This window comes from Anneissia japonica, unplaced genomic scaffold (genome assembly GCF_011630105.1).
Source record: "Anneissia japonica isolate Jap-2015-1 unplaced genomic scaffold, ASM1163010v1 scaffold119_len492752_cov174, whole genome shotgun sequence".
Lineage (NCBI taxonomy): Eukaryota > Metazoa > Echinodermata > Crinoidea > Comatulida > Comatulidae > Anneissia > Anneissia japonica.
Window position 1 is genome coordinate 151,636 of NW_022730737.1, and position 27,781 is coordinate 179,416.

The following is a 27,781-nucleotide window of genomic DNA, read 5'->3' on the forward strand; positions in this document are numbered from 1 at the left end:
TTCAATATTTATGCAAACTATAATTTTTGTATTTCTTTTATTTATTTATTTTTTTACTTAAATGAAATTACAAAATGTTTGTAGGGCTTCTGTGTGTTTATTGTGCATTTGCTTCAAAGAGCCAAACATTCATCTTTATCGTGTGTATGTTCATACTTTGTTTTTTTTTTTAACCTATTTTGATAAAGTTCCGAGAAAGTGTGTTTAGTAGACTGAGTGTTGACGAGCTCTGGTTTGGCTGGGCGCCATGCATGACATTTATATGCAAGTCTCTACTGAACTAGTGCATTCAAGAATCTTATTGCTTCTACTGATACATGTTCATGTTTTCCTTTGATCAAGTTCTTTATTTACTATGTTCAGCTGTTTGTCATTTTATGTTAGATATATTAACAAAAGTGCCTAGGTGCCCCTTGCACAACTGACTCTCATATGTAACCCTTCAACAATACTATACATTGATAGAATGGACCATAAATTTTGGATTTCAGATTTTTTTTTTTAAGGTAACTGAAAAATAAGTGCAATACCTTTACCTGAAATTACATAACTAGCAAAACAGGTCAACCAAAATTATTTTTATTCACACTTAAATGTTAGACATCCACAATGTACCCCCTCCCTGTGTATCACCAAGTTCATAAGGTTCATTAACATCGCCAAGCTTCAAACACTGAATAATCCTTTGGCAAAACTAGGAGGTAAATCTTAAGCTAGTTTAAATATAGTGGAATGTGAACTGCTTTCTATCATCTTACCCTAAAATCCAGGCAGTTCAATCGGATTCAATAGATTAGCCAGGTGTACTTTGCAGCACCATTAAGTAGGAAAATGAAATCAAAACATTTATCCTACTCAATAAATATTTATATTTTATTTAGACATTTATCTTCCTACTTAAAGTATACATCCATATTACTGAATGAAAATATATGAAGTAGAAAGTACTCCATTAATATTGGTAGATTCAGTTTTAGCTGATTATTTACTGATATTTTACTTCAAAAATCCTTGTCTGCCAATTAATTATTGTGTCTAACTGGTGGTAGCCACTGTGTGTGCGCTGAACCATGGAGATCTTTAGGTACCCAATTCAATTCCCATCACTGCTCTCCTTGTGTTTTAGCTGGAGGGCTGAAATGCAAGTTTCAAAAGTGGACCGTCTTTCCGATGAGATGTTTAAGCCATTGGTCCTGTGTGCAAAATGGCCCATGTGCACGTTACAGAATGCAGTACACTCTTCGGAAAATAGTAAGGGATTGTCACCCAGGGTACTGCCCAATTCACTACCAGAAGGACCCCACTGGAAATAAGTCTCAAGACTTTCGTGGGTTATCCTTGGTGTGTGTCACACCAAAGAAATCCAATCCCAATCTGCTAAGGAAAATAATTAAAATTTAATAACTTAATTACTATACAAAGTATGCTAAGCAATTCAAAAATTAATGTTTTTGGTCAAATTTATTAGCCCAACACACACAGAATACCTTTACTTTGTCACCAGATAACCATCAAATATCCACAGATCATTTTCCTTCTACCAATGCTTTCATTTTCTCATATCTTTACTTCTGAATTTCATATTTTTAAATGCAACCCAACATAAATTACCATATATCTCGCTTTTTATTAAATAATACTGTAAATTTGAAATCAGATAAAAAGTTGGAATGAGGCCAAAAGGTTTCAGTTTCACAATAATACATATTTTTCAACTTTTAAATATAACCTGGGTTAATTTACCTCACTGTACTATAAATGCCAGAATTGAAATAAGATATAAAGGCATTTCTGATTTTAAATGAGCCCCCAGTGTCTTCTAAATCAATTTTTTCTTTGTTTGCTAGCTGAAACTTTCTATCTAAATATGTAAAATACAGAAAACTAGAAATATATTTGTGTTGGCAACCTGAACACTAACAGATTAAAATACAATAATAATAATTGATAAAAAATGGCTATACTAAAAAATTAGACATACAGACAAATCTACAAATAAAATCATAAAAAAAAAAAATTAAAATCATAAAAATGGATGGTTAAGGTACTTACGCAGTAGCAGTCTCCAGAACATACAGCTGTTGGGCCACAATCATGGAATCTTGTGACCGTTTAGTGGCCCAAGCAGGGTTAGGTGACAAAGATCTGGGGAAATCCCCAAAATCAACATCTCAATATTTAGATGTCTAATTTAAACGTGATGTATGGATCATTGTGTAGTCAAAATTAGATGACACAAAATATGAAAAATCTGAACCCATTTTTTAAAAAATGAACTCATTTTGTGCATAAAACAGCTTAGTTTAGACCCATTGTTTAAAATGTGGACCCATTCTTTGCGGACTCAATAGAAAAATTGTGTGGGACTGTCCAACTGCGCCAATAGCTGGTTATGATATTGTGTCTGGGCACATCCTTCTCCAGACCATGTCCCCATAGAACTCTGGCTGGGTAATAAATCTACCACCAGTGGTGGGCAGTAAAAAATGTAACAATACAGGATGATATATAATGGTATGGTGAGATTGTCTTCTGGGTTACAAGAAGTTTCCCTAGGGTAAGCAGCTTTGGGAGAATGTCAATGACCTAGTCATTAAATAAATATTCACTGCCTTCTTCATGAATTCACAAGCAGAGTGACTGCAATGAAATAGCTGGGATATTAATTCCACACAATTTACTTTCACCAAGCAAACAATTGCATAACTTCTAGCCCTGTTACTTTTTTTTAAATAATTTTGATTTTAATGATAGTAATTTTCAATATAAAATCAACAAATTATGCTGCAACTTTCTAAGAGAAACTGTTACAAGGGCAATCCGAACAAATACTAATTAAATCTAAGGTTTTTTACCCTGCGATCAAACTAGATTAGGCACTTAAGCTAGCAGTCTGCAAATACGGCGATACATTTCCTTTTTTCATGTTGCTCTTTGCAGCTATTAAGCAGACTGCACTGTAATAGTTGGCAATTTCATGGCCTGGGATCATCCACTCTACAGCAAGTAGTAAAATGAAGTTTATTTGTGGCCCTTAAAATAAACATTGATTGGAGTGCTCTTATTTCAGATACTGTAAAAGGAAGTAATAAAATTTCCCCAAACATAAATTGTGAGAATTATAAATTAAAAGAATTATCTCAATAAGTACTTACTTCATGTACAATATTTCTGTTATGTAAGGATGCTTAAAAAGTGAGCAATCTAAACATACAGTAAATGGAAACAATTCACCTTTACAGGACATCAATTGTGAAGTATCTTATTCTGCCTGGAGAATATTGTTGCATTTTATGACTGATATTTGACACATGTAGCACATAATGCCATTTATGAATTACAAAAAATAAGAATCTTACATTGATATTTTATAATTTTACTGCATATTTTATAATATGCCAGGCCAGGCTTAGGTTCCAGGCCTCATGGCACTGACACTCTCTCCTCACATCCAGTCAATGGCCACCCTGTCATCTTCCAGTGTGATGCCACTGAATCAAAACTTATAAGCTACAAAGTATTTCATGTTTAGCAAATCAAGACAAGAAGTTACATTTTTCAAATTGTATATAAGACAAACATTTATGTGTATTTGCTGTCTTCATAAGGGAATTAAACTTGATTTACTATATTGTAGTCTGTCATGACTCGTATATCACATTTAATACAGTAAACCATTGTTTAAGTCCTTATCCTTAGCTTGACATTTGAAAAAACACACAAGACAATATTTATTTGGATAACTGTGACTAGGAGAAATCTTTCTAGTGCTTTTAAATGAATGTTTTTTTAATGTTTTTTAATGTTAATGACAACATGGTTTTTATTTGGTTTTCATTTTTGTTATTTCAAAGGACAAAGCTATAGGAATGATTAAAATATAATTATGAATATTTAACTAATTTTCAAACTTGGATTAGATTACTATTACATTATTGATGTTGCCCTGAAGCCTTTTGTGTCAAAACCAATATAAAAATGTTCTTTAAAAAAATAAATTTAAAAAAAACTTTTATAGACAGCCATACAAAACAGAACATTATTTTTATATAATATATAATTACATATAATAATAATAATTATAATTTACATATAATTTTTGGTTATTGTTATGCAATAGAATATTACTTATGATTGCTACATCAAATTAAAAACCCCCAAAATGCAGTATAGTGTGTATTAAACATTAGATAAGCTAGAAGAAATTAATTTGCTTCTTGAAATTCAGAAATTGATGAAATAGAAACTATTAACTATGCTAACACTTTCAATTATGCCGTCAGGTAAATATCACACATATATGTTGCACAAAATTAAGGTTATCTTGTAGACATGTCTGTAAATTGTTTAAAAAAATGAAAACAAATGCTTCTCAGTTAGAGAAAGACGCAAGTTTCTGATCATGTTTTCCCTGAAGGATGACGATGTCAACAATTATCACAGGAAAGTATCAGCTTTGTCACTGTCAAGTTATTTCAAGCTAGGCTAACAGCAGACAGTAGGGGGTAAAGGACTAAGGCTACGTTAGTTAAAGATATAGGCCGACAAAGGTGTGTTAATATACAAGGAAGCATACAGCTTCCTCTTTCTCTTAATTCAAAGTTTGGCTACCTCACAGTTAGCATTTAGATTCAGAAATAAAAATGTTTGCAATGTTGCTTTTACACGACAAAACAAGTTTTTACAGATTTTTTGCTGACGTCTGTTTGCTAAGTTTTTACAACAAAAAATACCTAACTAAACTTTCAAAAAAAAAATTTCTTAAAAGGTGTCATATCGTTTTCTAAAGGTCTGGCTTAAACTCCAGTACTGCACAGGTAAAGAAAACATTAGTGAAACATTTTGAAACCAAATCTAAACAAGTCAAGGCAACCTCTAACCTTTGTCAAAACAACTTGTGTTCAATAAATCTGGAAAAGCTAGACATAAAGCTTTCTACTACTGTAGTGGTAGCATATACTGTACATGTAGGCCTATATTGAATTTTACTTTCTTGCTGATATTAAAAGTCCAGTTGCTAATAGTATTTTAAGTTTTTTATGATGGTGCCAACTTAGTTATGGCAAAAAAATTTACTCATAATGATATTAAAGAGTTTACTATATTTATCTCAAAATTTTGAATTATTGTTTGCACTTACATTGTACACAAAATTAGAGCAATACTCTAGTTGAAAGAGCCTAGAACAACATGCCAAGTAAAAGAACTTTTGCGAGTTAGATGGCCGAGCGGTTAGTATATCAGCGCTGGTTCGAACGGCATGCTCGCCTATGGTTCAAATGGTGGAACAAGTCTTTTTTTTTTCTATTTTGTGTGGTGGAATAAGTCTTCTCAATTAAGGACTATAAACTGTAGGCTCAGTGTACAGAATTTGGCGCATTTGCACTTAAAGGGACCAACTACATCTTTTGAGATGAGTCGGGGTTACCCCGTAGTACTGGTCCATACATCCTCTGTTGTGGACAGACGAGAGTAGATGGTACTCAGACATAAGGAGACCCTTGAGGAGAAGAAAGTCATTGAAATGAGTTACACTTAGTCCATGGCACTTTGTATCCTCTGTAAAAGGTGCTATTTCAAATACCATTACCATTAACTGATAAACTAAATTATCAGTAAATACACTCACAAAAATGTATTTATGCTTATTACTTACACATTTTAGTTTTATTTTACCTATATTTTTTTTTCTTCTTAACTTGTATGTGTGTACTTTATATTTATTTTTAAAAGTGTTTCATTTCATTTTTTTCAATTTAGGCCTATATCATTTTTAAGTTATGTTGTCAAATATTTGCTTTCATTTTGCTTTTTTTTTTGTTAATACTGAACCAATCTGAAAATCAGTGCTTTAATACCGAAAGTTCATTTAGTATAAAATTTAAAAAAAATAAACAAATCAGATTTATCATCATACAGACAAATATTAGTAATATCAACTTCATGTTGTAACAAATATAGACATTTGAAATGTGATTGGTTGATTGAAGTGCCAGACTTGTTAATGGCCAATAGGAAATTTGTCTACAGTTTCCCCTTATTTATTTCATTATTAATTAAAGAATTGTTGATTAGTTGCAATATACTATCAAAAAAAATTGGTGGATTATAGTATTAACTTTTTAATCAATTGTAATCTTCATATTAATTTGACTGGGATCAAGCTAGGTTGACTAGACCTTAAATTGTGATGAGTACAATAGTTATGGGATGTAATCAAGAAATGGAATGACTCAGCTACAAAAAATTATCAATTTAAGAGTTTCCTAAAATGAACAATGGCAGAACTATGAGAAATGACATGGTGGGGAATGGGCTGCTGCGTCAGGAGGGCACGGGAATAACATGTGGGTTTAAGGGGGAGCTAGTTGGAAATAATGTAATTTTTTTAATTATTAAATTCATAAAGTTGGAGAATGACTTTTCTCAGGGTGCATTAATTTCCTCTTAGATATGCCAAAAAATAAATTGAGCACATAAATGTTAGACGAGATGGAATACTTAAGTGAAAATGTGTCTAAATACATATAATTTTGTCCAATATGACTGTAGTACATAGAAAATGCAAGGAAGTATTTTTATTTTAAAATGTGTGTGATATGTATTTACTGCACTGAAAGATTTTGTTGCAAAAAGGAATTCTTTTCTGGAAACACTTTTATATTGTGAAAATGAATATAGTAATGTACATTTCTTGGTAAGTTTAAAAACAATAACAGTGAGTAAACTGGGGCTAATGTTGAGTCATCAGGCCTAGGATTGAGTCAGAATATTGATGATGGTAGGTGTGAAGAGAAGAGGACAGTAAAGTGTTCCCAAAGGAAAAGGCAGGTTATCTCAGACCTAACATGTTGTAAGATTCATATCTACCTAGTCTGCCAGCTGTTAAGATGTTACAAGATGAAGCATACTGCTACTACACAATATACCAATAAATGCATTTAAGCAGACAGGGACTTCATAGTAGTAGGACCTAATTACATAGCATGACAGGTTTAACTAATTATAAGGTCAACTCAGCTGAACTTGTCAACTTCGCTACCCTTGCTTCCAATGCTTCCCTAGATGATCTGACCACTTTCATGAAACTAATGTTCAGATTTTAAATCAACCACCATATTCTATATTTTTTTTCAAATCGTTGCAAACTCTGCGTCACTATAGCCATGCTGTGTTAACAGATACAGATAGCTTTTATAGAAAGAAAATGTTTTTACAGAGGCGTAAAAAATCATCCTCATCCTTCGGCTGCTGCCATGATTCTACAGTGTCGCGCCATTGATGTTGATTAGCAAGTTCCTGTAGTGTCAGGCTGGCATCTCTGCATTAAGGTATCAGTTTATGTTAAGCCTGGCACTCACTATGGCCAACTGTCGACAATATTCGATAGAAAACGCAACACCACAACATAAGCGCAAAAGATCGTTTTTAATGATGATCCGTTCAGAATGCTACTGACAACCAGCAGGCATCTAATGCTCATGGGGAGCAGAATTGGATTCGTCGACAATGTAGTGAGTGCCCAGATTTGGTGGTCTGCTTCCTCTATTTTATTTACATTTATATTATTTCCTAAAAATTATTGCAGATTGTTAGTTGAAATAGGTCTACTACTAGGGTGCACAGCATACAAATGATTAGAGGCCAATATAAATTTTGATTTAACACTGAGGACTGCACCAAAATTTTGACATTTTTAGTGTCCTTGCATTTTGAGCTGTTTCTATACTGCTTTTTATACTTAGTTTTGATATTACATTACAATCAATGTCAAGCCGTGAAAAGAGGGGTTTTCTAGCCAAATATGGAAATTGCGCCAAACACATAGGGTTTATAATTTATTTTTGCGAGCACTGATTGTGGCTCGCTGGTCTCACTTTGCATACCTGTGGCCAACACTATATATGCAAATAATGAAATTAATAAATTATATTTAAGCTGGGTTGTTATAATATAATATTAAATGGCAAGTTATATTTGTAAAATGAATTATAATATATAGTTTTTGACCCCTCTAAATAAAAATTTAGTTTCTAGGTGGATTGATTCTTGTGACCCCCATCTTCAAGTTGGTTCAGCAGTAGGCCTACTTAACAGACAGCAACAAAAGTATGAGTATGTTTTTCACAGTCAGGTTCAGTAGCCTGCTACATGTTTCAAGTAATTAACTTTCATTTTTTGTTACAGCAATATAATGAAGAACATGAATCACGAGTTAAAAAAAGCATAAACAATGAACCATCAAATCATTAGCAGACATGCTAGTCTTGAAAGAAAATGATCAATTTTAACAGGCAGTATTTTGTAGACTACTTTGAACAGTTACCACACACTTAACTTTGCATATGCACACAATGGACTACTTCAGGTGATCAAACAAGTCTTAAGCTGGTGTGATTCTACGAAGAACAAAACGCAATGACGCGTGAGCATCACATCGTTTTTAATGATCCATTCAGACTGCCACTGCCAATCAGCAGACAGCGTTGCGTCGTCTAGCGCTCGCAGGGAGCGGAGTCGGATTTGATGCAATAAGTGTCCGGCCTTTAAATTGAAGCAACTTCCTTTTATTTGATTTGCATCCAACAGCAAGTAGCCTTAACTCACCAATTACACGTGGACCAATGTTTTTTTTACAATAATAATAATAGATGGATTTATATAGCGCAAATAAATGAGGTCTTTCAACTTTCTCCTCCCCTGAGAATCACTTCATGTCCTCTGCAGCCAGTAAACTGGCGCACTTTCATCTGTCCACAACAGGGGCCGAGTGAACCAGTACACCGGGGTAACCCCCTACTCATCTTGTAAGATGTACTGGGTTCTTTAAAGTGCACATAAGCATTTGTGTACACTGGGCCTATGGTTTATAGTCCTTATCTGAGAAGACATGTTCCACCACCAGAACTATAGGAGCGAGCCGGCCGCGAACCCATGCCGATATTGTTGGCTATGATCACGGTGCTCCTGCCTTAACCGCTCGGCCATTTGGCTCTAAACAAGTCTCTTAATACGAGGCTTAGGGAGAAAAGTTAGTTAGTTGTGAGAAAGTCTTGCTATCATATGGACCCTGGGATTAGAAGGCAAGCATCAACACCACTCCATACTAAGTGTCATATCAAACATTCTTTAAAAAATAAAAATAAATTTTGTTTGTTTACAGAAATATGCATCAACCTTGATTCTCATTAAACATTTGAAATAACTATTATTGACATGATCAAGAATGCTGTAGGCTCTCCATCTTAAATTTAGGGGTTCAAACGCTCCCCGTGAATTTTATACATGCAGGCAGCAGGATGCGCTATGTAAGCCTACCATTATTATTATAAAAACTACAGTAGGTACTCTCCGAGAAAAGCTGAAATTTTTGTACTATTAATCCAGATAAACCAGGAATAATAATTAGTTTCAGTCTCATGCTAAATGCAAAATAAGGATTCTAAAAAATTATGTAGACACAATAGAAGGAATAAAACACTTACTGTTTAACTTTAAACATTAGAACCCAAGAAAATAGTTAATATTATATTTAACTTGAAGAAAAATATTTTATTTCAAAAATTTCCTTTAAAAAATTTAGTGACATATTTCATAATTTTGTTTTTTTTTAAAAATCTGATCATCTGGTCATGTTCAATCCATAATTACAAACTTGAATCATCTATTGAGTCATTGGATCAACTCCGCTAAATGCAAAAAAAATTAGAGATAAGAAAATGCAAGATTGCAATTTATAGAAATAGAGGTTCAAACTTGTCTGCTTCATGGCATTATTATTTCATCTGTTTTCTTCTCGATATATGATTGTGCTTAAGTGTTCCGATACTAACTACTGCAAGAGGGATTTTCCCGGACTGACGACACCAATAATTGTGTTTGGAACGATGCCCACTCAAGATCCATGAATCACAACGACTTTACACACATTTCCGAGGATTTAAAACAAATCATGTTATGTTTACTTGTATTTTACTTTTATCTAATTCTCAGAACAATTTCATAATTTCAAATGTTTTTCATCCACACCGAACAGATCAGGAAAATAAAAGTTGTGGCGAAGGGTCACACAAAGCCCCTTGATCTTCCAGGACAGCTGCTTTTTATCTCACTGACATCTAAAAATTATGTCTCCATATGGGCCTGCTTCTACTTATGAAAAAAAAAATGTTATACTGTATTTAATTGGTTCCTATATAAGAAGCCATTTCCCAAACAAAACATGCATTGAATGGGTTGTTGGTGGGAGGTCAGTATCGTCATCATTACGTATAATGCAGTTTGAAATGTTTGAAGTTTCAATAAACCTCTCATTATTTTGGTTTGGTGCACCAGCTGTACTTGAGTTTTTTTGCGATAATTCACAAGTTTACAAAGGTCTAATTAAAGCAGGGGCGATCCAGAGATTTTTAAAAGGGGGGACCGAAAGGGGAGGGGCAATCGAGAGACAACACTGCCCTAAGGGCGCCCGAGGTATGGAAATTTTTGTTTTCTAGACGCCCGGAAAAATGGTCCTGTTTCGAAAATGACTATTGATTTTTCTAGGGTGAAAATCCCAGTATGAGGATCTAGCATCTTATTTTCCTATACTCTTCCTATATTCCTATACTCTCCCCGACTAGCGAGGCCCCCCCCACCCCATAAATTGGTGCTTGCCGCTACACTCCACTTACAAACATTTAAATCAGTCACTAATTCAAATTCTCTGAGGTTGGTAACTCAAAAAGATTTGACAATGATCTAGAAGTTGTGAATTAAAGTTAAATAGCACATATTATACTGAGGTAATGAAATTAAATCCACAGAATATAACTATGTTAGAAAAAAAATGTAAAATGTTACTTTAAAATACTTAATGCTCTATATGTTAAAGAGCAAATTTTTTTTTTCTCGGTTTGAGACATGTGATGCATTTACTGTACTCTAATAAATTACGCCACCCCAGGAGGATGTTGTGCCAAACACTTTGCCATCCATTATGGTCCTAAATGATCAAGACAACAGTTTCGATTTTGAACTCATGCAAATCACGCAGGTGATCTAAAGGAGTCCACCTGTCCAAGTCCACGTTCAACAAAGCAGACAAAGGTGAGCAGACATGTCATAGGATGTAATATCATTAGGGTAATTTATAGCATGCAAATTGATAATGTTTGGCTGACCCTATGATCTGTATCTTGCAACACCAAAAAAGCAATAAAAAAAAAGTTTGTATTTTTATCAATTATTTTTTTTTTAAATACCATAGAAGGCATGTGCACAAAGGTGATAAACTAATCATTTTTCTTATTGGGCCTTATCAAGCTGAGTGAGTACATAATAAAAAAAAATCATTTTATTTACTTGATAAGTTATATTATGAATAACACAGTTAATCTTTTGCTAGAGGAAAATCTGGTACTTAAAATTGGGCGTAAAATAGGGGCAGGGGCTTATAGAACTATGATAAATGAAATGTTGGCCTTTTTATATATCCTGATTGCAAGTTGAAAGTTTACTAATAATAAATTTGACTAATGGCCTGCCCTACTGATCTTCACACCTCTATCGCTTGTAGTTCAAGGAGAAATAATAGAAGAACTATCATAACCAAATCTTTAAAGTCATATTTTATAAGTTGTATTACCTTTCACGAATCACGAATCAGAAAATACTTTATCATAATGTACCATAGTTCTCAGGTATAAGCTCACCCATTTGAACACAAAATTGATTTTGGTGCTAATAATACTGTCAGTACATGGGATATCCTCTGTTTACACAAAAATGGTATAATTTCAAATAAAATGTGTTGTGTTGTGTTGATCACTGCCATTGAGTAGGCCTGCTGTATACTAAGTAATAAATTGGCATAAAAGAAAATAATGGGATCGCCCATAAGCAGCCTGCGTATTGTTCAGTATTCGGGCACAGGTACTGTGATAGGCCTACTGTACAGTACGGATGGTTGATCTTGTGTTTAAATGTGGGCACCAAATTTTATACCTCTATGCTTATATTTATAATAGGCCTATCATTACATTATTGATATCTTTTGGTGAAGCTGAGCATGTCAACCTAGTCCAGCCTTAGTACTTGAGTGAACTTGAAGAAGTGAACTTAAATTTAAGCACAGATCCTATATAAAATATATGTACACTGTAGGCCTATAGGATGTGTAATTTAAGGAATGCTAAAATATAATTATGACTCAACTTACAATCTATTGAGTAAACCTTCAAATAATTCCCAGTGCTACTATTAAACATGCCCTTGACAGTCACTCTTGGAAACCAGACACTTCTAACTGTTTTGAGACAACAAAAATATAATAAAAAGAATGCAGATGTGTCCTGGGTACTACGATGGACAACGATGTTATAAACCAACTAATTCCGGCAATCCCACTTGGTGGTCTTAGTAGCCGCTGGTGGGAGGGTGGATGGACACCCAGTAGCAAGAAAAAAAAAAACAGCTGAACAAAGGACGGATGAACTCGGTTAACCATTCTTTAGTTTAAGTAGTAGGCTTTAAGCCGGGTAATCACTGCGTTGTGCGACACGACAAATCCAACTCCGGTCTATGTGAGCAATAGATGATGTGACACCGTCTGCTGATTGTCGGTGGCAGTCTGAGCCAATCGTCATTAAAAACGATCCGTTGCGCGGGTCGTCGTCACGTTACATTCTTTTTAAAATTGCGTCGGCTAGTGACCGTTGTGCGCACATAGAAGAATTTTTTTTTTAACCCTACCTACTGAAAGAAATTTGATATAAAGTAAATGAAATCTTTCGTCATTAGAAAGATATAAAATAAACAATTGAATCAAAATTTATGCAATAATACGCCAAATGCACAATTACTTTTTAAGGCATGAATATTATAAAAAGAAATGGGGTAAACATCGAGATTAATCACATAGAGGAGGTGCCATGGTGGGGCTGAGGCTGAAGTGATCTGGACCCTCCATCTGTAATATCTTCTCTCTAAGAGAATAGAGTGCTGCAGAAATGTATTGATGCTATCGCAAATACCTCTGCCATAGGATATATACAGTCTAGAAATTCAACATTCCCTTATTTATATTTTGAATTTTGATTTCCCTACCTTAAAAATGTAGCAAAAGTAGGGATATCGGATTATTTTTCAGTTTTACCATAAGTATTCAAATAAAGTCATGATTTTGGCACTGGTAATATCTGTAAATCAAAATACAAATTGTATAAATATTGTAACCTAATATCTATCTTTTTTAATAATTCTTGAGTAGTCTAACATTTGACAATAACATAAGACTGGGTCATTATAATCAATTGCTGAATTGTCCTGACATCACTCACAGAGAATATGATCAACTGAACTTTTACCAAAACTAAATAAAGTACAATTCTGTGTCATTTATACTATTTAAATGTAGAATATTTAACCTTGAACTTCATATGACTCTGACTAGTTATGTGTGTGTGGCTTTTGTAGTGCATAATGGTTTGGACATTTTCACAATGTTGCTATATTATGTTAATGCACTTTTACAAAACGGCGGCCAAGATATGATCACCTATTACAAACAACAATGTATTTTAATTAAGTTTAGAGAATTTTGGTGAAGTTTAAAGTCATACTATGTATTAAAGCAATTTCATCTAAATTAACTAACAGGTGCAATTACATTTGAATTTGAAGTTTGTGTTTCATTTTTTACTCATAAGTGCAATACAACTTAAATTTAACAATCATTATGCATTACCTTTTCATCACGTGACTTCTTAAACTTAAACCCATAGAGGTTTATATGTAGGCATTGCAATACAAGTTAGAATTGTGTCAGAAATCCTGACCAATGCAAATAACGTTGCAAAACCTTGTATAAGGTGGACCTACCAAGTCTCATGCATTGGACATGAGACTCGCGCATTTGAGGTAATCCTCAAGCCGTCGTCATGCTTAAGACCCAAAACTTCAAGCAATGTATACACTTTCTTATGAACTGAGGTTGAAATTGCTTAAAAATTAAGAACAAACTGAGGCTGAGGGAATGTAAAATGAGATTATTTTTTTTAAATAAAAAATCCAACAAATCATATACTGTAAGTACCTTATTTGCAGTAGGTGTGACTATAATACCCTCTATAATACAGTACCGTACGGTAATATACTGCTGTACAATGATAATTTTTGAATGTTTGAAAAATGTGTCAAAATAAGAACACAATAAGAACATTTTGAGCTTGAATCGACAAAAAAGTAAGAACATTAAGCCTGGGCAAAATTTTACTGGTTCTTATATAAAAAAAAAAGTGTGTGCTCCCAAATAAAAATATATGAAGGCCTTTAATTATAATTTAGCTCTCTCCACTTACAGTACATGTCCAACTTCTTATATTGTTATCTTTTATCTACCCAACTAGCTACAATGCACTAACACTTTACCAAGAACTGTCAGATAAGATAAAAGAAAAAAAACAAAACAACCAAGTACAGTACACACTTCTACATCACCATGACAGTTTCTATCACTATTCTATTGGCTTCTTGTGGATGTTATTGACGAGAAAATTTGTAGATTTGTAACAGAATTTTAGTTAATACCCTAAAGTGGTAGACATGGCATATCCAGGCATTTAGGGGGAAAAAATTCTTGAAGTGGGTGCCCCGGGACCTCTAGAATCAAAATACAAACCTACAAATTCATCAAATTCGGCTTGATGGAATATCGGGGAGCAGCGGTAAGCCCTGAAGCTAGGACAGGAACTACATCAAAAACAATATTTTTTTAATGTGCACTCACCAGACCATTACAAAGACTGACAGCAATTTTGGATCCTTCATGATGTCTTGAATGACCGCTGAAATGACAGTTCTCTATCTCTGGAATGTATTCCTCCATAATGCTGTTACCATTTTTCCTCCTCTGCACAGCGAATCCAGGTGCTACTAAATCATCATTGATTGACAATTCTAGATGAAATTCCTCACCGAATCCCTCTACCTTATAATGGACGGCACTGGCTTTCCCATCATCCGATAAACCACGCCTCTTACGGGATGGATACAGATTGTGCGACAGATAGCTACCTTTGCTATTAACTTGGAATGGTATAACTATTTGATAATCTAAAAGAAAAAAAAATAAGTAAAACTCAATCAGAATATAGAGTGCTATAGTAATTCTTTTCATCTCATTAAAAATCAAGTTTTGGTTAGTGCAAATGTAAAAGCGATTTTAAGTAATAAAGTTCCCATTGTCTTTCTGTAGATTTTATGTTTTCTGTATGATTGTATGTAGATGTTAAAGGATTTTTTTTCATGACCAAACACCTAATCCTCATATCAGAATGAGATTTAGTTCAGTATTGTCTATTAGCTAACTTTCCAACAGAAAATAATATAATTTTTTCATTGACATTAAAAACATTCATTATCATGATCAGCACAATAACTACCGCAATAATTACATTGGAACAAAACCATACTAAAGCATAATTTACAGTAAATTTTAATGAAAAATTTCATATGTAATGTTGTTTCTTGAAAATCTTTTCTGGCATGTGTTTGTAGTAATCCAGGACATACTCAGCACATCAACTGAGCATGAATGAATGCTAGTGACTATTAATCCTGTGATCTGACCTACCAATTAAAGATAATTTACAACTTGTTACCACACACACACTGTAGTCATTGTATTCAATAATATAGGGAGAAACAAGAGTTATTTATTTGAAGTATTAAGATAGACAAGACTTGTATAGTTAAAAAGCAAACAAAGCCTGCTGCTTGAATTTACAGTTTCCCATTAAAAGGTTGTATTGAATATTGTACAAAGGACAACATGTATATTTTTAACTCATCTAAGCATGGAGCTATTAAAATACAGGCGTATATGTTTAAAAAAAAACCATGAAAACACTTACATTAATAAAATAAGAGACAGCTAAAAACAAAATTACTATTTATTATATATACAAGAATTTAAAGAAGATAAAAAGCCAGTGTGAATCAAACTTAAACAACTGACCAATCAGAATACGGCCAGGAATATGCGTCTCCAAACACACGTGTTGTCCGACAAATGCACGTGTTTGCGTAATTTTTACTGTTTTTTTTAATAGTTGCTAAGGTGGGACCTTAGCAACAATATCCAAGGGGCGAGGCTTAGCGGTGCGGTCCATTGTCAGCAAGATGAGAAAAGTTAGTTTACTGTCATAGACTCAATGGGGTCATTGTAAGGTTTCAGGGCCGGATCTGGGTTGTACTTTATTGGGGGATTCAAAATGATTTCAAAAAACCCCAAAATTGTATCGTATTGTACAGTAAATAGACCTATTATGCTGTCTCTTATACACATCTAGATGTGTATAAGAGACAGATCATATACTGTAAGTACCTTATTTGCAGTAGGTGTGACTATAATACCCTCTATAATACAGTACCGTACGGTAATATACTGCTGTACAATGATAATTTTTGAATGTTTGAAAAATGTGTCAAAATAAGAACACAATAAGAACATTTTGAGCTTGAATCGACAAAAAAGTAAGAACACTAAGCCTGGGCAAAATTTTACTGGTTCTTATATAAAAAAAAGTGTGCTCCCAAATAAAAATATATGTAAGCCTTTAATTATGATTTAGCTCTCTCCACTTACATGTCCAACTTCTTATATTGTTATCTTTTATCTACCCAACTAGCTACAATGCACTAAGTGAATCAAACTTAAACAACTGACCATTCAGAATACGGCCAGGAATATGCGTCTCTTCCTCCAAACACACGTGTTGTCCGACAAACGCACGTGTTTGCGTGATTTTTACTGTTTTTTTTAATAGTTGCTAAGGTGGGACCTTAGCAACAATATCCAAGTGGCGAGGCTTAGCGGTGCGGTCCATTGTCAGCAAGATGAGAAAAGTTAGTTTACTGTCATAGACTCAATGGGGTCATTGTAAGGTTTTAGGGCCGGATCTGGGTTGTACTTTAGAGGGGGATTCAAAATGATTCCAAAAAACCCCAAAATTGTATCGTATTGTACAGTAAATAGACCTATTATGTGTGTATGCATACAAAAAAAAAAATTGAGTAGTTGCATGTACGTATTTTCTTTTCCATGAATCGATGAACCCCAAAAAGAAAGTGGGGGGGGAGGGCGGCCAGAAAAATTTTGATTTCTAAATGGCGGGAAATGAGCTTCTCAATGTAACAAAAAAACAAAACAAAAAACAAAAACAAAAAATTTCAGCTCACAGGTCCTGAAAAGGTAAGTCTGGATTTTTTTTGTTTTTTTTTTCTTTTTTTTTTTTTTTTTTGCCCAAGGACCCCCTTTAGATCCACCAATGGGTTTGCTGATCTGCGTTTTCTGACAAATTTAGTAGACTGTAAACTGGTCATGAATGTCAAGCCAAATAATATATATATAGTAAAAAATGTAATGACAGCTCAATGGAGGAAAAATCAATGTTATAAAAAAATATATAGTTTAACAAACCACAGGCATTTAAAAATGTCAAATTCCATATTATTACAGTACATTTCAATTTTCAGTATAAAACTAACAGGCAAAATATTTATTACACGAATCGATTTCCTCATCCCATCTTCAATAAACATTCAAACTTAAATATTTTATTTTAAACAATTTTTCTGGTAAATGTCACCAGCAGCAAAGGTTCTCAAAGCCTTTCCGGCTTTCGTCAAATTAATCCCTTGGATACAGCCCCTACTTGTATGGGATCAAGTGACTGACACATGGGCTGACAAGTCAAGGCTTAAGAATATTAAATCATCACATGAACAGCTTCTGCTAGTCCTTGCATGCTAGGCAACATTCCAGCCCTACCAACATTTATTGATTTATTCCACTGTTAAGACCAACACTATTTTTATGAGTCTGGCCAAGCCCTTGCTATCATCATGGAGGTATAATACCTTCATGCTATCATTGTATCACATCTAAGCAAGTACTGTAATACAAAAGAGAATATTGAAGATTATTTATATATTTCTGAATTAGAAAGGATTGATGAATAGATAGACAATGGATCATCTATTTACTCATCTTTTTATTTTTGCTTGTTGCAGATTTGATTATTTCAATTTTAAATTTCCTGCCAACTTGACTTTTATTATTTAACTTTCACTGTGATGCAATTTTAAAATGCTGTTGAATTTTAGTTTTCTAGAATTTTAGCTCCCCTTAATATTAACTTCTCTTTTATTTTGTAAATTTGTATTCTTATCTATTTTATTGTTAGAATGTATTTTAAGGGAATTTGTGCAATATGAATGAATTATCATTATTGGTGGATGAATAAATGGATGAATGAATGGATAAATGAATAAATATGGAAAGATAACATGTTATGTATATGTAAGGAATGAATTCATAAATAAATGAATGGAATCTTCCATTCATTTTCTAATTTGGTATTAGGTACATACATGCAATAAGTAATATATGATATAATATAAATATAAAACTATTTTTTTTAAATATTTAAGTTTTGTTATTCATAATAATAACATTATTATAGACACATAACCTTGCAGGGGTCCCAAGTCTCCCGGAGGTTGCAGGAATCTCTCAGAAATCAGGACGGCCTGCAATTAAGCAACAATCTCCTGGAAAATAGCCCATCTCCTGCAAATTCATTATTTGCATGAATTTTCAAGGAAGTCAATGCCAACTGTTATCACCATGGCCAGCAAAATAAAATTAATATGTTAAGAGTTAGCTTTTTTAACCACATCTCCCTGAAGTCACTTCTTCCAACTTGGGACTTGGTAATAATTGCCTACAGCAAATTCATTGACACTAAATGACAATCACTGTCAATCACCCTAAACGCCTTTGAAATACACAACTTCCACCAATAATCACTATCCCCATTATCAAGGTAATCTCATTTTAATTACAGTTACTTTAATTTATATCTACTTTAGCAAAATGATATATATCACACCAATATTTGGATAAGCTGTCAAATTATAAAGATAATTTAATTAAGCTGGCAACTGGCCTTGTTAATGAGCTATCAGGTCGTCCATTAAGATTTTTAATATACTGTAATGTGACTGTCTGAGTCCTCAGAAGGGTTAATGGTTTTAGCTTAGTCTGATCTTGGTCAAGTTCTCATTTGAACTTTGCACAGAAAGAGCATTCTGAAATGTGGACACTAACCCACCCTTATTACAGTACATAACGTTCATGAGCACAACATAAAATAGCTGTCCTAGAACATCATCCTTCCAGGCACATACCATTTTACAGCATACAGTACATCCTTCAAGGTGCATCTCCCTACTTATAACATCCATCCATCGCAGTCTTTTTGTTCTTGTGAAAGATTATTACCTTACTCATTGGATTAATATAATGAGCACAAATCCTCCTCCATTCCTGAGCTGCAGAGGACACCTATCAGTACCACAGACCGATACATTCACTACCACATTTATCAGGTTCCCTCAATTAATCCCAGGTGGAGACACAAACGTAGGTGAAAAGTGTTTCGCACAAAAACACATGAGAATTGAACATGGTAGGGTTCAAGCTCCTGACTCCAATTAGAACCAGAATCGAAAAATAGCTGCAACAACTGTTGCAGCCACTATTTGCTTTTGTTTTAATAATTTAAATGATGGTACTTCATAAGCCTAATTTTAAAACAACAATAAAGAAAGGTTGTAGTACGGGCTGGATCCCATATAGAGCTAAATCTCAGCAATGTGATGCAAACTTCTAAAGAAATCCTATTTAACACTTGACACACAAGTGTGGGTTTTTTCCTAATACACTAATCACATTGAGTGATGAGTGAAGTGTATTTCGAATTCTTTTTATAACAATGTCTGAGTTTAGCATTACATAACTTAGTGGGGTAACTTTACAAATGGTCGAATTAGCACCAGTTTCCTATTATAGATAAAAGTGAGCATTTCTGAAATTCAAGAAGATTGAATTTGGAATTATCTGAAAGTCAATACTCTTTATTTTTAAAATTCTGTGTTAAGGCCTATAAAAGCCTTGCTGTAATAGCAAAAGTAATTGAATTTAACTCACGTAGTGCGATATTTCAGGTTTTATCTCAGTGTTAAACAGTAAGCCGCAGTATTTTAAAGTAGATATCGAATAGATATAAATGTATTTTTTGGGCATAATCTCGGTGGGAAGCAGTTGATAATAGCACAGTTAAGACCCATATTATACACAAATCCTGCTGATTTTTTATACACATATTAACAAATGCTTTGATTGTATTGGATTTATTCTTGTGACACTGGCAAGGATAACCCACAAAAGTCTGAATTGGGGTCATTCAGCTAGCGTTTGGGCAGTGCATGGGAGACAATCTCTTTTTCGAAGTGTACTGCGTTTGTTAATGTGTACAAGGAGCCATTGCATTTGGGGGTTCAGGGGGATTCAGACGAACCCCCCTGTGAAGTAACGTAACAAAATACTACTGGGTCCTGGCTTACAAAAGGCATGCTAACCTACCTAGGCATATGTTGGCAGATCAGACAAACTAGGCTTAGCCTAACTAGTCTTCAATTAAATAAATTACTGTATACACACTGTTTTTGGTTCGATGTTGTAATAATTTATGTATGAAAGTGCGTTCTTCAGGCCTATCGGTTCATCGATCCATGAGAAGAAAAACTAAATATCCAACTTCTCAATATTTGTTGGAATATAACAATATATTACCTATGTCTTTGATTCTTTTTTGTCTATGTATAGGCCCAAAGAATGAGATAAAATTACCTGACCTTTTTCAAAAGGGGGGGGGGGGAAGGAAGAACCTTGAATTTTGAATAACTTAAAGGTCATTAACAGACTCCTCAAAAGTCGGGAAAACTCATTTCCAGCCATCTAGGAATCAAAATTTTCCCGGAAGGACCCCCGGACCCCCCTTCATTTTGGGGTTCCCCCCCCCCTAATAAGTGCACCTTTTGCCTGCATTTTAGCAGCAGATAGAATTGAACTGGGCACCAACATTAACAATGAATCTCCACGGTTCAGTGCACATTACAGTGACATACCACCAGCAGACTGAGAACTGTTGCTCTTTTGTATACAATGATTCTTTAACCAATGTTTTGAGCTTTTATTAGGCATCTGGTACTTTTGGCACCATCATATTTGTGTACCATTGTCAGATGATAGGCTGATGTTTCCGACACCTGTCACACATTTACAAAGATTTCCTAGAAAACTAAAGTGCACAACTATGGTATAAAAGAATTTTCATTTTGAGGTATTATGGCCAGATAATCTGGGTTACATTTCCTGGCGTCCATTGGTACAAAATGTCAAATATTTGCTGTGAATTGACAGAATAAGCTACAATGCTTTATAAAAGCAATAAAATAAACTCAATTTTATCTTTTCTTTCAATGTGTTGTCACCATTAGACCTACTATCTACTAACAACTATGACTTAACTTTGGAGGAGATTCAAAGCAAATGACAAAAGACATCAACACTACAACCTAACAGAACAACCGCTGAAAGTAGTGAAGGTAAAGATAATAACTATCAGTTGGCTAAACTGGTGTTACAGTACAAATAGTCCAATCCTATCATTACATGTCATGAGCATGACTAAATACTTTCGTAAAATTAAACACTAAGGTTTGTGCAATGTAGGTTCTATACTTGTCAATGTACTGCTGTAATCAAATCAGAATTCAAATCTAGTATACTATAAGTAATAGGGGAAGGCAATTTGGCAGTTTCCATTCTGGTTATCGAACTTGTGGTTGAGAACTCCACACTGACCATTCTCAACCAGACCTAAATGCACTTTCATAGCATAAATAGCCAGCCCCTTTCAGACAGAGCTGCAATACCGCAATATTGCAGTAAGCACGCCGGCATGGGTTTTTGTCTAAAAGGGTCGATACGCCAATATGCCTGCTTACTTTAGACCACTTCGCACCCTAGTAATATTGCTGCAATATTGCATTAACGGTTACTGGCTTGCTTTGTCTGAAAGGGTATTGCGGCAATGAACACGGCATGTGCATTATTTATGCATTGAAACAACCAAGATTAAAGTTGAGAACGGACATGGTATTTAATTTTTTCACTTCCTTTCGTGTGTTGTCAAAAATAAAGCTCCCATTCTTCGTCAACAAGAAAGTTTACATAATATTATTTATTTTATTTTTTGTACACTTTGAGGAAGGTGGCATAAAACAGCAAATAGACGACAGTCATCAGCCCTTCTACACTAAAGAAAAAGGTACTGCCCTTGGAACAACTACAGTTACACAGCAACAGCTGTATGGTTTGATCGGGCGCCATATTGACAAAAATGCAAACAAAAAATTGTGCCCTCTGTGTTTTAAACCATTCTATAGAACCCTTCCAGACAGAAAAGCGTTGGATTACCGCAATACTGCAGTAATAAAGGCACTGTATGAAGATTATAGACCGGTTATTATGCTGCCATGCTTACTGCAATATTGCGGTGACGTCTATCTGAAAGGGGCTATTGATACAAAAACAGAACAAGAATGTACTGTAACCCCTTACTTACAAGTGGTTTCCAGGCCTTGTTTGGGGTGATATCAATTAAAAAAAAAAAAACTTGTTGCGCATGCAAGGTAATTGCAGTGGAAGCATAGTTTATAAGCATCGTACAAGAAAATACATCCTATATCCATTGCTAATGTATAAAAACTCCTCTAATGTAGCCAGTTATCCTGCAATAAACAACAGGATATTGTAAACAGAAATTAGTCATGTTTATTATTATTGACACCTAACCCAGCAACCTACGTTCTTCAATTATGATGCTTTAACTAAAATCTAGTAGGAACGACAGTTGATCCATCTTGTATTTCAAATCAGTTGACCAACACTTCCATCTTGTATTACATACAGCTGATCTTCTCGCCATGGGGAGTTATTAAGGTGACTGGTAACCTACCCTGTCTACCTCTTACTTTTCCACTCATGGAATGTGACAATTCCATCTTCATTAAACGAATATGCACCTTTCGCCCTATAGCAGTACAGAATGTTACAATTTGTAAAAACAGGGCTGATGTTGTTTAACCCCCGAAGCTAATGGTAGCAAAGTTGATGGCTGAACCTGCATGAAACTAATGGAAAGTAAGGGTTAATTATGATATTTTTTGGTTAATGGTAGTATCACTGTATTTGAGACGGTAGCAAACCATCCATCCTTTCAAGCAATTGCTGTGTATGTCAAAAATGCTATGCATGTGAAAAGAAAAAAAAAAAACATCAATGTGTGATGACAGTTGAGATGCTTAGTAACAAGCAAACATTTGTCTCTCAAGAAAAAAAAACCAATATAATACTTTGTCATTCTTACGTTCAAAATTAAAAAACGTAGGTCTGCCACACCTCAGCAAATTATTTACAGCAACAAAGGAAAGCCATTAGATTAAGATGGGCTGCAGAATTTGAATATTTGAGACCTAAATTCAGAATAAGTATTGCACACTATCATGGGAGTGCTTAACTTTTAAATGGGCGTTTTGAGTGATGACTCGTGCAAATACTCAATTTTTGTGCAATCTTTTAGCATTTTTATTGTATTAGTCTTATTCTGTATTGTATATGTATTGTATTGTTTGAATGTTACTTTTACGAACGCACCGCAAGAGCGTGTGCCGTTGTTTTTAAAAGCTTGTTTCAAATAAAGTTATTATATTATTATTATGGAATTCACATACTGTATTAAATGAATCTGTATTCTATGACTATGTTTGCAGAATAACATCCCTCTTTGTTGAATAGGCTAGCATGTTGAAGTAAAGTTGATTATCAAAGATAAAACATTTCTTTTTTAACAATGAGCAATCCTATCTCTTATAAAACTTCTATTTTGTTCTTTGTATGTGTTTTGAATTGTGAAGTGTATAATAACTATATTTAATTTAGGTTTAATTCATCATAGACATAAAATCAACATCACAATTATAAAACAGATACTAGCAAATAGAATGACTAATTATCATATTGATGAACATGAAGCATATAAAAACCAGAGCTGCATTAAGTTATCATATTGTATCTTATATTCAAAATATACAAAGGAAATAAAAATTTATATTTAATTCCCAACTCAATTTGAAGATTTTACAGTTCTGTGATTCATACAGTTAAACCTACTTAAGTGTTACATTGCAAAAAATTATTTTCAAACAAAATATATACAGTAATGCCATACATCTGAATTCCTAATTTACAAGAAACTAAACTAATGTGTACAATATCAGGTAAAAGGCAGACATTATTAACATTGTTACTTTACATAATTTTCCATTTGCTTTCAAATTAACCCTCCTTTACTGTACACCATTAGCCCCCACCTATCGATTTACCACACCTAATCCCATTTGCCACCACTTGATGTACCCATTCAGTTTCCAACAGCTGCAGTTTGGTGCCAAGTCAACACTTCCAAATGTTATTAGCTGGCACGCATCTCCTTCACTCCATTAGCTACCATTCAGCTGCAAGTTCCTCTTTCCATTCCTATTAGTCACCCAGTAACAGGGGCGGATCCAGAGATGTCCAAAAGGGGGGAGGGGCCCAAATTTGGGCCGGTTGAGACAACAATGTCCTACGGGGTCCGGGGGCATACCCCGCGAAATTTTTGTGTTCTAGACGCCCAAAAATAACATTTGAAGCGTTCTGGGCTATCATTTTTTTCTTTTTCTTTCTTTTTTCTTTTTTTACCTCCAAAAGGGGGGGGGGGCACTAAATCCGCCCCTGAGTAACCTCTTCCCAATAACATTAGCCACTATCTTTTACCAAGTTACTCCATCCTCTACATGAGCATAGGCTGGGAGGGGGAAGGGTGTTGATGCACATCCATCCCCTTGGAAGCAAATTAGTTCCACTAAGTGGGTTAAAATACTAAAAGTGAGGATTAAGTTTTGCAATAAAGATTTAGTTCCGCATTCTGGGATTTTCATTCATTCATTCATTCAGTCATTGTAACATTTATTTCCATCAAATGTAGGCATCACCAAAAGAGCAACATGTAACAGGGATGCCAATGGCAAATAACAATTTAAATAAAACAAGTATAAAGTACTATAAATAAACAAATAAAAGGTATAGTTCCACATTCTCATTTTTCGCAACCCCCAGGAGAAAACAAGCCTACGCCCCACTATACACTGTAGATTACCTGCCATGTAACTTCTTTCCTATTCTTTATCCACTATGCAAATTCCTAATTCCATGTAGCTGCCATTTGCTGTCAAGCAATCACTCAGATTTTTTTCAGGTGGTCGTTGCATGTATCTGCAGTACAGACCCTGTGTCCAACTGTGCCAACCCTGTCTCATTTAAATTGTTTTGGTATTAAGTAAACACCCATTCATATTACTGTATAAGCATATTATTAGTAATAAAACAGCAACGATCAGGAATTGACCCATGTGAGAACATAGAGCCCAGGGATATAGTATACTGAATTATCATGTGTTAATAGATGTGTAATAAAGTTCTGGGATAATAGTGTGAAAGATATACAGTAGGCCTATGAAATAAGGAACATGTGTGACCAAAGATTATAGAACAAGGAAAAGGCAATCAGTAGGTGGATGTAGGTGAATTTCTAAATCTAAAAATTTTGTATTAACAAGGTAATAATATTGAGTATTTGTTTGTGGAAAAATCTCTTATTGTCCCACTTATAGCAATGCTCTACAGTAAGCTTCAAAAGCAGGCTTTAGCCATAAATCATACAGCTAACAACATACTAATAAACTATTGCAGATTCATCACCAAGGAATGTTTACTAGAGTGTCTATTCCAGGGCTGTAAAATTTGTGCATGACTGGCATTGCAGTGGCATTCCCGTTGACGTGTCATCGTGGCCAAGAAGGCGGCAGGGGTGTATCCAGGTTTTTTTCTTGGTGGGTCGTGATCATAATTTTTTGGACCTTTTCAGTGGGAGACAAGAAAATCGATTACAGCCCCACCAGCTTGAAGCGGATGGCAGGCTCAGTTTCAGAATTGCTAGGAATTGAGATAGATTACTTCACGCAATTGGCAAGGTCTTTGGACTCATTGGTGGTACCTCATCAATGCTTTTTCATTTATGTCATTGTGAAAAGGCCCTAGAAAAAAATGTCTTTGGAAAAAATGTGGACTTTTGAAAATTGACCTTCCCGACCTCCCCACCTTGCATACACCCATGGGTACACCATCTAGTCCACAATGGCAGGGGCTGTGAAATGAACCAGTACAACGGGGTAACCCTCTGCTCATCTCGAAAGATGTACTGGGTTCTTTATAGTACACATGAGCCAATGTGTATCCACTGGGCCTTCGGTTTTATAATCCTTCTCCGAGAAGACTTGTTCCACCTCCAGAAGCATAGGCGAGCATGCCCTTCGAACCAGCGCCGATATTATGGCTGTAGGCTGCAGCGCCATTGCTTTAACCGCTTGGCCATTTTACTCACCATACATCAACTTTACGCAAGGCACAAAACAATGGTAGGAGCATATAAATGGCTATGACTACACCATAAATTGGTTGTACAGTCTAAAATAGAGAAGATTTTTTTATCATTATTATTGTGTGGAATTTCCTGTTCAGTGATATCTGCAACTGTCCATCACTTTACATTTATGTCAGTCAACTTCAATCTACTGACATTTTGTTTCCATTTCATTAATTACAACTGTTGTTTGAAATACAGATGTATAATAATATGTCACAAGAAAGAATCAGCCTGATTTCTTGTTCGAAATTCTGTCTGTGCATTTTGAGAGAACTGTTTTTTGAAAACCCTGAAATTCCAAGATTAGACATAGACATACACAATGAAATCAGCAATGTGCAATGTCATAGATTCCGCAACAAGATTAAAAATAGATAGTATTGCCTGCCTGGAATTACTATTGTAGCTGCAGCACAGTTCTGATACCACTTTCAAGCATAAATTCAATGGAAAACTACAGGTAATATACATACAGACAATGCCGTAGCCAGGATTTTTAAACAGTACGGGAAAATATCAGGGTGGACCCACTTTACGCGTAAATTTAAGCCCATTTTCTTAAATTGTACCAATTTTAAGCTAAATATGACAAATCTGGACCAATTTTTTTTTAAACTGGACCCATTTTATGCATAAAATTATATAATTTGGACCCATTTTTAAAATTGTGGACTCATTCTTTGTCGACCCATTAGAAAAATTGTGTGGGACTGTCCCAACTATCCCAATAGCTGGCTACGGCATTGCCTACAGGTATCTGGTTTTTTATAATGGAAAATAAATATAACAATTTACTTTTTCCCATTTGGGTTTTTTTTTTCTTTTCAAAAATTAGATTTTCAAAATTTTGTTGTTCTGTACAATGCAAATAATGTAATACAAAGCTAAACATTCTTCAGACACAATTTTTGATAAAAGCATCATTTAAACACAGATATTAATATATGATTTAATGCAACAGAAAGTCTTTCTTATTGTTGTTATTTCCTTATAAAATGTAAATTTAATTTAAGATGTCATATCACAGTCTGTTTTGAATGCCAAAAAAATGATATTCATCTTTATCCTCTTCAGTGTATTGAAGTTTGAGGTCTGATACTTGGCGCCCTCTGTGTTCAAAGAAAGTTTTTAAGCAACTTATAATAACTTAAGCAAAAGGTATACTGTACAGTAACTTTTTTTCACTTTTAAAAATCATGCATGATTGACAGTATTTATTATTTGTAAATAAAATCAGTTTACAGTCTTGAAAAAATGTGGTAAACCAATATAGTAATTTCCATCTATCAAGTCTGTCTTAGCAG

General features: G+C 34.4%; 1 protein-coding gene across 1 annotated transcript in view; it reads right to left on the reverse strand.

Moving 5' to 3' along the window:
• The window catches only part of LOC117114999 (A disintegrin and metalloproteinase with thrombospondin motifs 16-like), a 96,852-nt gene that overhangs the window by 63,104 nt on the left and 5,967 nt on the right, over nt 1-27,781 (reverse strand). The window contains exon 3 of the mRNA XM_033258629.1: nt 14,768-15,093. Coding sequence (XP_033114520.1) covers nt 14,768-15,093 — 326 coding nt within the window. The remainder of the gene's footprint in view (nt 1-14,767; nt 15,094-27,781) is intronic.